General features: G+C 43.0%; 1 protein-coding gene across 2 annotated transcripts in view; it reads right to left on the reverse strand.

The window, feature by feature from the left end:
• Positions 1–3,104, reverse strand: part of LOC136582553 (transmembrane protein 272-like) — a 42,222-nt gene extending 39,118 nt beyond the window's left edge. Inside the window, exons 1-2 of one of the 2 annotated variants that reach the window (XM_066583717.1) lie at positions 3,010–3,104; positions 2,846–2,876 (exon numbers count right to left, since the gene is read on the reverse strand). In XM_066583717.1, the coding sequence (XP_066439814.1) occupies positions 2,846–2,867 (22 nt within the window). In that variant the 5' untranslated portion in view covers positions 2,868–2,876; positions 3,010–3,104. The remainder of the gene's footprint in view (positions 1–2,845; positions 2,877–3,009) is intronic. The other variant, XM_066583716.1, reaches the window with a different exon arrangement.
• Positions 3,105–15,424: the final 12,320 nt, after the last annotated feature.

Consider the following 15,424-nt stretch of genomic DNA (forward strand, 5'->3'; position numbering starts at 1 on the left):
CTACTAGAATTCACAGTGCAGAACCAGTCAAGTGGCCAAAGGCCAGTGGTAGGCCTTAAGTATTTTGCTTCTATTTTTTAAAATGGTGAGGTGAAAAACCAGACAGACACCGTATGCAGCGTATATTATGTATACTGTTTCCCTGTGGCGGGATGACGGCGATCATGTAACGGGCACAGCAGAGCCAGGAAACAATTATGCGCAAGCCTGTAGTGAGACCTAGGTGCGTATGACTGAGCTACTGGAATTCACAGCGCAGAACCAGTCAAGTGGCCAAAGGCCAGTGGTAGGCCTTAAGTATTTTGCTTCTATTTTTTAAAATGGTGAGGTGAAAAACCAGACAGACACCGTATGCAGCGTATATTATGTATACTGTTTCCCTGTGGCGGGATGACGGCGATCATGTAACGGGCACAGCAGAGCCAGGAAACAATTATGCGCAAGCCTGTAGTGAGACCTAGGTGCGTATGACTGAGCTACTAGAATTCACAGTGCAGAACCAGTCAAGTGGCCAAAGGCCAGTGGTAGGCCTTAAGTATTTTGCTTCTATTTTTTAAAATGGTGAGGTGATAAACCAGACAGACACCGTATGCAGCGTATATTATGTATACTGTTTCCCTGTGGCGGGATGACGGCGATCATGTAACGGGCACAGCAGAGTCAGGAAACAATTATGCGCAAGCCTGCTGTAACGCTTAGTTGGGTATTAATTAGCGACTACTACCCCCAGCAGACACGCAGTAAACTGAAGACAGTCACAGGCAGCCCAAATATAGTATTTTTCCCCGATTTTTTTGAAAAAGCCCACTGCCTATATAGCCAGTATACCTCTTTCCCTGTACCACTGTCCCTGCCTCACCAGTACTGCCTCTATACACTGTAAAATGACTGCAGACTGAGGACGCTATGGTCTGCACGCCCGATATACAAAAAAAAAATAAAATTGTGCAACACTGCTAAAAGCAGCCTCAACAGTACTGCACACAGTCAGATGTGGCCCTAAGAAGGACCGCTGGGGTTCTTGAAGACTGAAATAACACCTAACACTCTCCCTATAGCAGCTACAGCAAGACAGCACTGTCCCTGATCTCTCTCAGCGTGCATCTGTGGCGAGCCGCGGGCGGGGCAGATTTAAATACTCGGGTGTCATCTGATCTCCCCAGCCACTCACTGCAGGGGGTGGGATAGGGCTGGAATGTCACAGGAGGAAGTTGTAATGCCTTCCCTGTGCTTCTATTGGCCAGAAAAGCATGCAAATTTCTCAGGGAAGGAAATGTAATGGAGTCGAGCATCGCGTGGTGCTCGTCTCGAGTAACGAGCAACTCGAACACCCTAATACTCGAACGAGCATCAAGCTCGGACGAGTATGCTCGCTCATCTCTATTAGTTATCAAATATTTATTTTAACCACCACCTGAATTTATTAGAAGGTTGTTTTTTGGTAAATATTGCATTATTAAGAAATAAAGAACAATTTTACAGGGGATCTAGATGGTTTCATTTATTGCCACAGCTCAAAAGATGCCAGGAACAGAGTATTTGTTATCAAGTTGTGTATCACGTAAACATTATATAATGACAAATTCGCAAAATTAACGTTCTTCTCTGCTATTTATATTCCCCTCTTAAGTTATGTGGGTTAAAAGTTATGTACACCTTTAGGAGGGTGAAAAATTACTTTTTCAATTAAATGCATGTATTTTGAGCTGACAATCATTTTTGTAACAGGGTTTAGTTAAAAACTGTGCGTTGTTTGTCTTCTGCAGCTTCTACCTATCACGGTATATAGACACTGCAGTCTGATGGTGGCTTTACACAGAACGACTATTAGCTGAAATATTGCACATGACAGTCGTTCCGTGCTAAATAAAGCCACTGACAGGGTGACTAGCGATAATTCAATCACTAGTTGCTAGTCCTTTTGTTTAAGCTCAGCTAAAATATAGTGTTGGCTCGATCAAAAGTCATCTGGTATAAAGTCACAGTTGTTCGTACATGAATGACTTGCGAACAAAATTGCTCGGACATATTCTCTCTCCTTTCCTTTCTTGAGCTAGAACAACTACTGAACAACAATTGCTCAGTGTAAAAGCACAGAAAAAAACTGTTGTTGGAACCCTTACAGCTCGCATCAACAATTAGAAGTGAACGGCTGCCCGTTTACACAGAACAATCCGTTGTTCGGTTTTCTGTGTGCAGAAACTGAATGGCGAATGAGAAGTGAATGACTTCTCGTTCGTCGTTCAATCGGTGTATGCATTTACACAGAATGATAATTCAGATTTTTGCTAAATATTAGTCATTCCGTGTAAAAGCACCTATAGAGTGGCTTTACATGAAACAACTATCGCCAGAATAACTGCTCAACTTAGCAAATGTAAGAGCTAGTTGTTCTGTGTGAACACAGCCACCAATAGGGAGACGAGCAATAATTCGTTCACTAGTCGCTAGTTGTTTTGTTTCAGCTCACCTGAAATAGTCATTGTTCAAATAATTATCATCTTTCAACAACTAGCCAATAAACTTTACAGGGAGATGTGCGCTTCAGCGAGCACGGACATGAACACTTCGCTGTAGCAACTATTTCCTGCGACTATTCAAATGATAGTTGTCCCATGTAAGACCGAAGGTTCTATATACAGGGATATGTATACAGACACTGCAAAAGTGTGATATTATAAGTGGAAAAAAATTGCCTCCAAAGGTGTCCTTAACTTTTATATAATATAGCATGAGGTAAATTATATTATATTCTTATGCTTTCAATACCTATTATCAATCTCATTACATATTTACCTCTAATTACAATACATATTTAGAAAGTGAAAAATGAATGTACACTTACATAGGGAACGGGATAGCTCCATTTTTCCAATCTGCAATAGATAGATTGACAAAAACATCAATTTTTTTTACATTAAAAATAAAACATACAATTGTTTTAATGATATTCTCATTAGAAATGATGTATTTTCTGTTAAATAGACAAGCATAGAAATATAAGCATACCTCTTCAAATCAGCAGACTGCGAAGTGACTTACAAGGTTACCATTTCAAATTCCAGTATTAGCAAATTTTATAAAATAGGAAGTAAAACTAGAGAAACCACAGAAAAAACTAGAATGCTGAAAGATAAGTGTCAGCAAATTTAGCTTTACCCCGTTTTAACATATGAATTCATTAACCCCTTAGTGACCAAGCCTGTTTGCGCCTTTAATGACCAACTAATTTTTCAGTTTTTTTCATCATCGCATTCCAGGAGCCATAACTTTTAATTTTTTTTATTAACATAGCCACATAAGGGCTTGTTTTTTGTGGGACAAGTTGTATTTATTAATGGAATCATTTTGGGTACATATAATGTGTTGCATAATTTTTATTATTTTTTCAGGGGGATTGGAGAGAAAGAAGAAATTCTGCCATTGGTTTTTTGGATAAAATTTTTTATGGAGTTCAGTGTGCAAAATAAATAATGTGATAACATTATTCTTGGGGTGAGCACGATTCTGGCGATACCAAGCTTATACAGTTTTTTTTATGTTTTGCTGTTTTTGCACACCAAAAAACGCTTTTCTTTTAAAGATTTGCTTCTGCGCTACCGCATTCTAAGAGCCATAGGATTTTTTTTTGTCAACAGTGCTGTCTCGGCCCAGCACACAGCTGGAGTGCGCTGCTATCACACTTTTAAAAAAAACAAAAAAATGTATTCTTTATCGCTGCATTCAAGGAACCCTAGCATATTTTTTAGCAGCAGTGCTGTAGAAAGATAAAGAAGCATTCCCACAGCATTATTCCCCCGCTATGGGATTTCGCCAGAAGGTTCCATTACAGTTGCTGAAAAAGCATCATGACAGAAGCCCTAAACAAAAAACAATGAAACCATTCCCTGTCACAAGGGGCACGAACACCACGTTGATGTCCATTTTGCTGGGTTTCTGTTATATTTGAAGTTTATGATGGTAGTCAACGACATTATTGTATACTCCAAATATATAACGGAATCAAACAGAACCCTTGTAAAACGGACAGCAAAGTCGTGTCTGTGTCACTCCTGACAGTAAATAATCACCGACTGGGTTAATCAGGAAAATGCAGTAGATATGGTATATCTTGACTTTAGTAAAACATTTGACAAAGTATTTTTATATTATTCCTATTGAAGAAATTACCGAATATGAGATCAACAAGGCAACTGGCTTAGTGATTGTACTCAAAGAGTGGTCATAAATGGCTGCACATCCAATTAGAAGAATGTATGAAGTGGGGTACCACAAGGCTCGGTTCTGGGCCCAATGGTGTTCAACATTTTTATAAATGATCTAGATGAATTGAAGGGAAAACTAATCAAATTTGCCAACAAAACAAAGTTAGGAGGGATAGCTAGAGAGAGGATAAAAAAAGATCTAGACAAGCTAGAACAGTGGGCGGCAACTAACAGAATTGTATTTAAAAGGGAGAAATGTAAAGTTCTACATTTGGGCAGGAAAAAAGCACATACAGAATGTGAGGAATTGATCTAAGCAGCACATATGAAAAAGACACTAGATCACATACTGAGGGTGAAGTCACACGAACGTATATCGGCTCGGTTTTTACGCCGAGCCGATATACGTTGTCCTCGTGTGCAGGGGGGGGGGGATGGAAGAACCAGGAGCAGGAACTGAGCTCCCGCACCCTCTCTGCCTCCTCTCTGCCCTTCTGCACTATTTGCAATGGGGGCAAATAGTGCAGAGGGGCGGAGAGGAAGCAGAGAGGGGGGCGGGAGCTCAGTTCCTGCTCCTAGCTCTTCCATCCCCCCCCCCCCCCCCTGCAGAGGAGAACAACGTATATCGGCTCGGCGTGAAAACCAAGCCGATATACGTTCGTGTGAGTTCACCCTAAGGTCTCCTTCCCACGAACGGATTTACGCCGCGTAACTCGCGGCGAAAATCCGCTGCGTTGCCCGCTGCTATTAGGTTCTATTGAACCTAATAGCACAATGCTCACGATGCGGAATTCCACCGCGGAATTTCGCACCGTGAAATCTCCCGTCCTCACCCGCGGCATGCTCTATTTGCCGCGGGTGTACGCGCTGACGGCTTCCATTGCAGTCAATGGAAGCCGTCCGTTCACGCTATCTCCCGCTGTAACACAGCGGAAGATAGCGTGAAAACGCTTTCCCGCCTACCGCCGCCGCGTCATATGATGCGGCTGGCGCATCACGTGACACGGCCGGCCGCGTCACATGATGGTGGGCGTGTCACATGACGCGACGGCGGTGGGCGGGGAAGCGTCTTCACGCTATCTTCCGCTGGTAAGTATGGGGTCTCTGGGGGGCGCCGTGACGGGCTTCACTGCGGAATATTCCGCGGCGGAGCCCGTCACGCTCGTGTGAAGCCGGCCTTAGGGTGCATTCCCACGAACGTATATCGGCTCAGTTTTCATGAAAACCGAGCCGATATACGTTCGTGGGAATGCAGCCTGAACATGAGTCAACAGAGTGATCCTGCAGCCAAAATGCAAACACAATTCTGGGATGTATTAAGAGAAGCATGGAGTCTAGATCACGTGAGATAATTATCCCCCTTTACTCTTCCTTGGTCAGACCTCATCTGGAATACTATGTTCAGTTCTGGGCACCCCACTTTAAAAAAGACAGAAAGTTGAGTAAGTTCAGAGAAGAGTTACCAAGATGGTGAGCAGTCTGCAAAACATGTTCTGTAAGAAACGGTTAAAGGATCTGGGAATGTTTAGCTTGCCAAAAAGAATTCTGAGAGGAGACCTAATAGCTGTCTACAAATATAGATTACATATTAGAAAAAACTTTTTTTTGCTCATTAGATTTTTATAAGGGATAAAAAAGACATTGAATACACTTCCATTACATATCAAATACATCTAAAGTGACAGATCTTGTGTGGAGGATATGTATGTATATGTCTCCTTATGTCCATGCAAGGTGAAATGTCTATTTCACTATCTGAGCCAATAGAACGGAATGTGCTGGCACATCTCATACTGCTAACCATTATCAGAATATAACCTCAGGGCACACTTTTTACCCGCACATAACCCTCAGGCATCATTTGACGACACATTGCTCATTCCCGCCCCTACCCCCTCCATCGAACTCAGAAAGATGGCGCTGGCTCTTCATCTGAAAACACGTGATGTCAGACGTCCATGATGACACAACTCACGCAGGACCGGATGCAAAAAGACCATATTTGGGTCACCCAATCCCATGCTTTGATTTCCAAACACGTATCGCTTCCTGCTGCCCATAAAGGGCAGTTAACCCCTAATGCTATAAAAGATGCTTTACGCCTAATAATAAACAGAGTCAGGAAGACTTTCTACACTGACAGTCTTGTCTCCGTGTGACCTCTTCCATTGTGCGCACAAACTCTGAACATAAATCTGGAAGGGTGCAAACATTCCTATTGATTACGCCGTGGTCCCCAAAATAAACCCACGACACTTGTATACAGTTTCCCTGTTATATCAGATAGATATCCCTTATTTTTTATGTATTAAAACACAGAATAACATTGTATTTATCTTTGCTAAAAGAAAAATACCTTATTGCATCATCCTTTTAGACATTCAGACAAATTGAATACACAACAGTCAAATCAATAAAAATCGAAAGTAACTTGGCATGAAACTCAAATTTCTAAGTCTAAGAATCAATGAAATTTCTCCATACATCCCAGGACACCCCATACTTCCTCAAAGAATTATCTCTGAGTGCCAACCAATTTTCAAATACAGTTTGTTTGGCCATACAGTCTTTAAACTCTCCAAATTATGGGGGGCGGATTCCTTCCAGTGTCTAGCGACAATCGCCTTTGCTGACAAATACCTACTGTTTGGTGGATATCTATCTAATTCTACTAATAACATAAATAATTTTGCAACTCTCTGTACGCAGATCTTTTTTTTTTGTAAATCAAAGTTTATTGCATTTTTTTTATTAACAATACAAACAGCATCAACACATAAAGTACAAGTTATGGTGAGGTCTGTATATTTATTGCTTCCAGGAGCTGTTTGTTTTACTTTAGCCTATGGGGACGGGGGAACCGATCTGCTATCCTTCCAAGTTCCGGATCAAGTAGATGGGCTCCAGTCCATATATAGACAAAAGCTTCATACTAGAAGGCAATAGGGGAGTTTCTTTGTTGTACAGAAAGCTGCTCAATCCTTGCTGGTTCCTCACAGGCGTTCAGCAAGACAGACCATATACACATGTGAAGAGAAAGAGAACAGAAGAAAGGAAAACAGAATAGAAAGGGAGGAAAAAGGGAGGGGGGATGGCATGAGGAGGAGGGATAGATGGGTGGGGGGAAGGGGGGGGTCTCGGCTATCCTCGTACGGCGTCCAGCGGCAAGGAGCTGAGGCCGGTCGTCTGGGTCGGAACTCTAAGTCTGGTTCCGATGCATAGAAATCTCACAAATCCAATCCCTATGGGGCTTTTGTGTTTGTGATGACCCAATTAGTAACTAAGCATGCCATATGACCGCTCTCCAAGGGGCCCACGTTTCTACAAATTTGTTGTGCGTCCCCTTAGACCAGGCAAAAAGTTCCTCTAAATTTGCGAGAGTATCTACCCTATCTTTCCATTGCGTTACTGTAGGTGGCTCCTTCTGCTTCCACCTCAAAGGAATGAGGGCTTTCGCCGTATCTATCATTAGGGCAATCAATTTATGCCGTAACGGATGGAATGTACGTGTTGGTTTCCAAAGGAGGACCAACTCAGGGGAAAGGGTCAATTCCGGGGAGATCCTCTTCAGCACCTCTCCCACTTTTTCCCAAAATACCGCTAAAACAGGGCAATCCCACCAAATATGTAGAAAGGATCCAGTTGCCCCCTCGCATCTCCAGCAAGCATCTTGTTCTGTTAATTTGTGATCAAAAAGCCACTGGGGGGTCCTATACCACCTCGCCAGAAGCTTGTAATGGGACTCTTGTGAGATGACACATGGGGAGAGTCCAAAGGCGGTTTTCAAGATAAGTTTGGTCTCATTTGGGGACAGAGAGATTCGGAGCTCCCTTTCCCACAAGACGAGGAAGGCAGGGCTCGTATTTGCTGGTGGGGAGATAAAGTGTTTTCATATATGGGACACTTTTCTAGCTAGAGCGTTACCCCCTGTTATTGTTGTCTCAAATGGGGTCAGTGGTCTATTAGTTTTATAAGTTTTAAGGAAGTCGTTTATGACTTTTAGTAGGTGGACCGAGGTGAGAAAAGTAAGGGTATGATAAGGTAGCAAATCCTCTAGTGAGGTGAGAGGGTATTTATGTGCAATGTCTAGAACGTCTTGGAACTTTTTGTTTGCCAGTGTCTGCCATATTCTAGCAGTGCAAGGATCTAACGTGTGACCCATAAACCTGTGCATAGAGGACAAGGGGGCTGCGGGGGAGGGACTCGGAGCTAGGGTCGCCTCAAGAGCTGTCCAGGTCCCGAAAGTACCTCTCGTTAGAGGGTTAATACCCTGTTTCTTGTTATATCTACTTCTTGGGAACCAAAGCTCATCTATAAGGTGAGGGCCGTGAGCTCCTTTAGCAAGAAGTTGTAAAATGGGGTCTTTGATTGGATGAGTCAGTTCCATCCAGTGATTTAGTTGTGCAGCCCTATAAAATTCTTTAGGGCATGGCAGATCCACTCCTCCCTCCGAGCGCCTTCTAATAAGCAAGCAGTATAAATAGAAGAGTCCTGCAGCACCGCTTTCAATACCCAAACATGGGGAAGAATTGTCTGCACAGCCGATCAATAAAGGTGAACCGACCTTTGTATATTGCAAACTTGATAAGTGAAGGAGATCCGCAGCAGACAAGGAGATGATGTAAAAAGATGTTCTTTTATTCCAAATCCATAAAAGCAAATGGTACAGGCAGCGACGTTTCGACCATTGCTGGTCTTTATCAAGCATGCATCTCACCTCTATCCCACCACCTTATATATTAAAAGTACAAACATGTCAACCAATGCAATCAATTGGGGAGGGGAGTTCCCTGCAGCAAAGCATTAGAGTTCTGTTAATTGGGGGATGAGAGTGTTTTTGAAAGTTTTATAATAGATAAGGGGAAGGCCATCCGGGCCAGGACTTTTTCCGGGTGGAGAGGCATCTATAAGGTCTTCTATTTCTTGATCAGTAATAGTTACCATAAAATTGTCAGTATCTTCGTCACTAAGTTTTGGTAAATTTAGGTCATTGAGGAAGCGGTCTATCTGCTTTTTAGTGTTGATAGTGGCTTCTGGAGTTAGAGGGTCCCTAAGATTGTAGAGAGAGGAGTAAAAGCTTAAGTATTTGGTGGTAATCTCTGGTGTGGATGAGACTCGTTGTCCGTTCGGGGTTTTAATGGATTGTATATGATTTCTAGTCCTGGCTTTTTTTTATAAGGGCGGACATGTATTTACTCCCTCTGTTTCCTTGAGCATAAGTAATGTGTTTTAGGTAAAGGTGTTTTTTATTGTATTTAGACTCCAGTAAGAGTTTGAGTTCTTTTGTAAGCGAGGTTAACTCCTCTAAAGAAGTCTTGCTAATCGACAGCTTCAACACCCGCTCAAGTTTAGCAATTTGAAGAAGTTTGTTATCTATTTCTTTTTGCTGTTTTTTTTTAGCTCTGGATCCTGCTGCAATGAGGAGACCTCTTACAAAGGCCTTATGAGCTTCCCAGGTTGTTGGGATCCAGACGTCATCAGATTTGTTTAGCTGGAAGTATTCTTCTATCGACTTCTTCAATTGCATTTTCTCCTCTTCAGGGTCTAATAAGGAGGGATTGAGTCTCCAGCGCCATTCTCTAGAAGGGCTGGGAAGACGAAGGTTTAAGTGGACTGGGGCGTGGTCTGTGATTGCGATGGGGACTATCGATGCTCTGGCTACGCATTGCAGCAGGGAAGAGGACACAAAAATATAATCAAGGTGCTGAAAAGAGGAGTGGACCCGCGAAAAGAATGTGTAGTCTCTGGTATTTGTATTTAAACATCTCCAGCCATCCACCATGTTGGCTTCTGATAGGACACGTATAAGGTTATTAGGTTTTCTCTGAGATATCTGAGATTTTCCTACCGAGGAGTCTAATAGTGGACAAAGCATGAGGTTCAAATCTCCTCCTAATATTATCTGGCCAGTGGCAAAATGTTTTAATGCTTCTAATTGCTTAACCAGCCAGGGTATTTGGTTGGTATTAGGAGCGTAAATGTTCGCAAGAGTGACTTTGTTGTCATTAAGTACCCCTTTTAAGAATAGAGCCCTGCCTTCCTCGTCCGAGTACCGTCCTTCACAGGCAAAGGTAAGAGACTTATGTAATAGGACAGATACTCCCTTCAAGGCAGACAAGGGATGCGCGTTATGGAATGCGAGAGGGAACTGTCTTCCCGGTAGGGATGTACACCTGTCTCCCCTGTAGTGGGTCTCCTGTAGAAAAACACCTTTCGATCAATACCTTTTTTAGTAGCAATGCGATGTGATGTCTCTTGGATGGGGAGTTCAATCCATTTACGTTAAGAGTGGTGACTCGGATTTGCTCCTCCATGTTGCCGCTGTGGGAACTCTGAACTGGTCTCTCTCTCTATACAATAGCGAGAGAATAGAATGGTAGAGAAAATCATTAGATACGAGTGATGTAATCTAATCCGTTACCCAAAAAGCTCAAAGGTCAGCCGGAACGAAGGGAAGACCGAAGGGGGGGGGGGTAGATGGGTTAGGGAAAAGGTGGTAGGATGAGAATAAGAGGGATAAGACAAAGAAATAAGTGATGAGATGCACATATAAACAACGAACAGTAAATGTGTTGTAAATACAACTTTTGTGTCCACAAGTCCAGTACACTCAGCCTGGACCTATCGGACTTCAGACAAGAGGGGGGGGGGGGGGGGCAAGTTGTCTATTCCTCCTGCTGTGAGGGGTAGACAACTATGAATTCAGCCTGTTCATTCAGGCACCCCCTTAGGTCACTGAATCAAATATTTATAGCATACAAACTACACATATCACAGCCTATGAAAGGAGAAAACTTAGTGGATATTATGTATAACATGAAAATTACTTCAAATCAACAGACTCATAGAGATCATAACATCATTCTGGGTATCTCCATGTCAGCGAGTGTAGGAGAAAGGAGAGATCTCTATAATGAATAAAAAATCCAAAAAATGACAACACGAGGAGAAAGTAACCTCAAGGAATGTCTTTCCAAACTTCGGCAGAGAACTCCTTGGAGACCGACCATCAGATACAGTAAAAGCGCACAGACATCGCCCTGTAGTCAAGTCAAGTGCCCATATTATCTGCCAGCTCTCTTGCTTTTTTCTTTTTGGCTTTTGGGGACTTGAGGTTGCTGGCTAATTGCCACGACTCGGGTGGCGTTAACTTGGGAAGTTTAGGAAATTCGGGAAGTGGCATCCAGCAGCGCAATTCTATGGGATCCATCTCCAGGTGTTCCCAGCAGGCGTGGAGATCTTCTGGAGAGCGAACCATCAGCCTTCGGCTCTTGTGGGATATACTGATGCCGGAGGGGAATAGCCAGGTGTAGCGGATGTCCCTTTCTCTAAGAGCATCCAGCAGAGGGCGAAATAAGCGACGCTTCGCCAGGGTAGCAGGGAAGAGGTCCTGAAAGATCTGGATCGGAGCATCCCCATATTTAATTTCTTTGCGGGATCTAGCTGTTTTTAAGATAATAGCGGTGTCCTGAAAAGTTAACAGCTTACAAATAACGTCCCGAGGTGGCTCAGTAGGCATAGGTGATGGTCTAAGAGCCCTGTGGATACGTTCTATAATTATCGGGGTAGCTCTCTCTGCTCCCACCAGCTGCTGAAAAATCTCCATGGCTACCTTATGGAGGGACTCCGCAGCCCAGGACTCCGGGATACCTTTGAGCCTCAAGTTGTACCGCCTGTTGCGGTTTTCAAGGTCCTCCTGGAGGATAAGGACTCGGTTTAGATTATCGTGCTGGTCGTTTAAGATTTTTGCAATGGCCATAGCATGTGAAGTGACAGAGGCCGACTCCAGGTCTTCAACCCTGCGCCCCAAATGCTTAATGTCCTCTTTTATCTCAGTGAGGTCAGCAATGATGGGATTTAGAGCATTCATTATGAGCTCCCTCATAAACCCCTGTGAAACGCTTCCTGAGTCCTCTTCATCTGAGGAGGGATCTCCCTCCCCAGCCTTACTATGGGAAGCAGCAGCCTCGTGTGCCGGCGCCATTTTGGAGGACGGATGCGGGGAGCGGGAGCCGCGCTCCTTCAGGTAGCGTTGCATGCCCGCATGACTTTTAGCCGGTTTGGGGGTGCAGGGGAGTTCTCCAACCTTATCCTTCACTGTTCTCCTCATTTTGGAGGCTGTGGCTGGTGTAGAAGGACCTCTGAGGGCGCCGTTCAGAGGGAGCTCCGGGCTTAAGCGGCCATCTTGTTCCGTGGCAGGCTCCGCCCCCCTGTACGCAGATCTTTAGCATTTCATCCTAAAGGTTAAGAATTTTCAACCAATAATCCTTTAATTTAGGGCATGCCCAGAATATGTGTGTAAAGGTGCCCTTCTGACCACAAGTTCTCCAACATATGCCGTTACCATTTTAAAATCTGCTAGCTAGTATGTTTGGGGGAGAAATACCATCTCATGTTTATTTTCATTTGCACTTCCAAGATATCCAGGCCTTTGGTAGAACTACATGCTGATCTATAGGATGTTTCCCAGACCTCTATGGGTATGTCCTCCCCCAGTTCTTTTTCCCAAGTTAACATATGTGTTTTTTTTCGACAGCTTATTATTACCTGTCAAGATATCACAAAAGAATCTAGTTTGAGATTTCCCTTCCATCGGCTCCGAAACTTTCTTACTAAGGATTCCAGCAGGAATCTTAATATCATATATAGGGCATTTTTAAAAGAAAAGATTAGCTCTAGAGTTATTAAATATATCCCTCTGAGATAGACTGAATTTGGAGCGAAGTTCTTCGAAAGTAATCGCTTAATCATTTTATACCCTTTTCCCTCCACTTTTTTAGTTCTAGCTCCGATATGAATAAGCTTAGTATTTCGAGAGGCACGGGGGGATGTCTGGAAATATCATATACAGCTACTTTACGGGTGAGCTCCTTCCAGACTTCTAGGGATGCTAATAAAGGAGGGGACAGGTTAGCATTAAGGACTCTCAACTCCGGGGTTTCTGACAATGCTTCTAATGATACTGCATACAATAGTAGATTCCCTTCAGGAATTTTTGCGAAGCTGCTTTCCACGCCCACCCATGCTATTTCACATCTTTTTTTTTTGTCCAGCTTCTGGTTTGGTTCAATAAAGTGGCCTTAAAGTACTTTTCTGAATTACTGCGGTGCATGGTTAGGATAGACAGTGCCAGACGTGTTTTTTTTCCTCCCCAAACAAAAACAGATAATTGCTTTTGTAGTTTGATTAGAGTAGTTTTAGATATTAGGATCGTCAGGGCTCTAAAAAAGTACAAAACTTTAGGCAAAACCTTCATTTTATAAGTTATTATCCTGCCGAACGATGTAAGGTTCAAATTTGACAGACGATCTAGCTCTTTTTGGGTGGAATCAATCAGTGACATAAAGTTATCTTTTTCTAAATTATTGACTTCAGATGATAAAAATATTCCCAAATATGGTATATTATTATCACTCCAATTGGAAGGAAATTCCAACTCAACTGCCCGTTTTAAGTCGTATGCAACATTTATACCAAGGATTAACGATTTGTCTACATTGAGCTTATATAAAGAAACATTGCTAAATTGCTCAAGAACTTGACAGGTCACCCTCAGAGATTGAAGTGGATGTGAGTCAGAACAATATTATCTGCAAGCAGACCTATTTTATAGTGATGGGCATTCAGAGGAATTTCCGAGGACCTGAACAGCTCCGACATGAGAACATACAAAATTGAGGAGAGCGGACACCTCTGTCTCGTACCGTTTGTTATCCTCAAAGACTCTAGCTGTGGGAGAAAAGTACAAGGCCCGGACGGCACGAACCAACCCTTCCCTGAAACCAAATTTACTTAAAGGGGTTGTCTCGCGGCAGCAAGTGGGGTTATACACTTCTGTATGGCCATATTAATGCACTTTGTAATATACATCGTGCATTAAATATGAGCCATACAGAAGTTATTCACTTACCTGCTCCGTTGCTGGCGTCCCCGTCTCCATGGATCCGTCTAATTCTGCTGTCTTCTGGCGTTTTTAGACACGCTTGTGCAGAAGGGTCTTCTGGCTTTTCTTCGGTCCGGCACGAGCAGCGTTCTGGCTCCGCCCCTTCTACGCATCATCACATAGCTCCGCCCCATCACGTGTGCCGATTCCAGCCAATCAGGAGGCTGGAATCGGCAATGGAACGCACAGAGCCCATGGTGCACCATGGGAGAAGACCCGCGGTGCACCATGGGAGAAAACAGCAGTGCATCCCTGGGAAAGGACCGGCGGCCATCTTAGGCAGAAGATTTTTTAAAGTTCATATTTCGTCGGATCGGTGAGTAGCAAGCGGCTTAAAAACCTCTTTAAATTGCTATTTTATGCCAGGGGGGGTGACAGGGGGAATGGGGTAATGTAAAATTTTGATGTTTGCCGCGAGACAACCCCTTTAAGGTTTTAAAAGCGTAACCACAGTGGACTTTGTTGAAAGCTTTTTCTGCATCTAGAGCCAACATAATTGCTGGGGATCTAGAGATTTTCCGTGAATGCAAAAGATTGAGAATTTTTCTCTTGCCGTCTGTAGCCTGCCTCCCCTTAAAAAAAACAACTTGGTCAGAGTGGACAATACAGGAAGAATGTTTGATAACCTGTCCGCAAGTATTTTATCATAAAAGTTAACATCTGCGTTGAGCAGAGAAATTGGTCTAAAATTTGCAGGGTCATTTGGTTCCTTACCAGGCATAGGCAATACCACTATTGAAGCCTGAAGCATTTCCTCGGGGAAAGGCCCCTTTTGCATAGCTGCGTTGAAAGTTTCTGCAAGATATGGGGATAGCGACCCTAAAAACAGCTTATAGTATTCGGCAGAGAACTCTTCTGGACCGGGTGCTTTTTGGTTTTTCAGAGAATAAATTATCTCTTATATTTCAGAAATTGTTATTAGTTGGTCTAAAGTGTCAGCTTATAAAGAGCTCAATGGTGGGAGATTTACTTTATGTAGAAATTCATCTATGGTGTCACTATTTGGTTGCTTGAACTGGGTATCATGTTTCAGGTTATATAATTTATATAAAAAAGATGAAACCCATCTGCTATTTGTTTTGGGTGAGTTAATTTGAATTCCTTATTTTGTGAGTTCCACACATAGGAAATATTAGTTTTGACCATTCTCCTTTTTACCAAGTTGGTCATCCATTTTGAGGGTTTGTTTAAGGACAAATATACATTTGCTCGGTGGGCCGAACTCTTGTTGCGATGTAATAGAAATAGAAAACAAAACGGAAAAAGCAAATTCCTC

Source organism: Eleutherodactylus coqui, chromosome 11 (assembly GCF_035609145.1).
Source record: "Eleutherodactylus coqui strain aEleCoq1 chromosome 11, aEleCoq1.hap1, whole genome shotgun sequence".
Classification (NCBI taxonomy): Eukaryota; Metazoa; Chordata; class Amphibia; order Anura; family Eleutherodactylidae; genus Eleutherodactylus; species Eleutherodactylus coqui.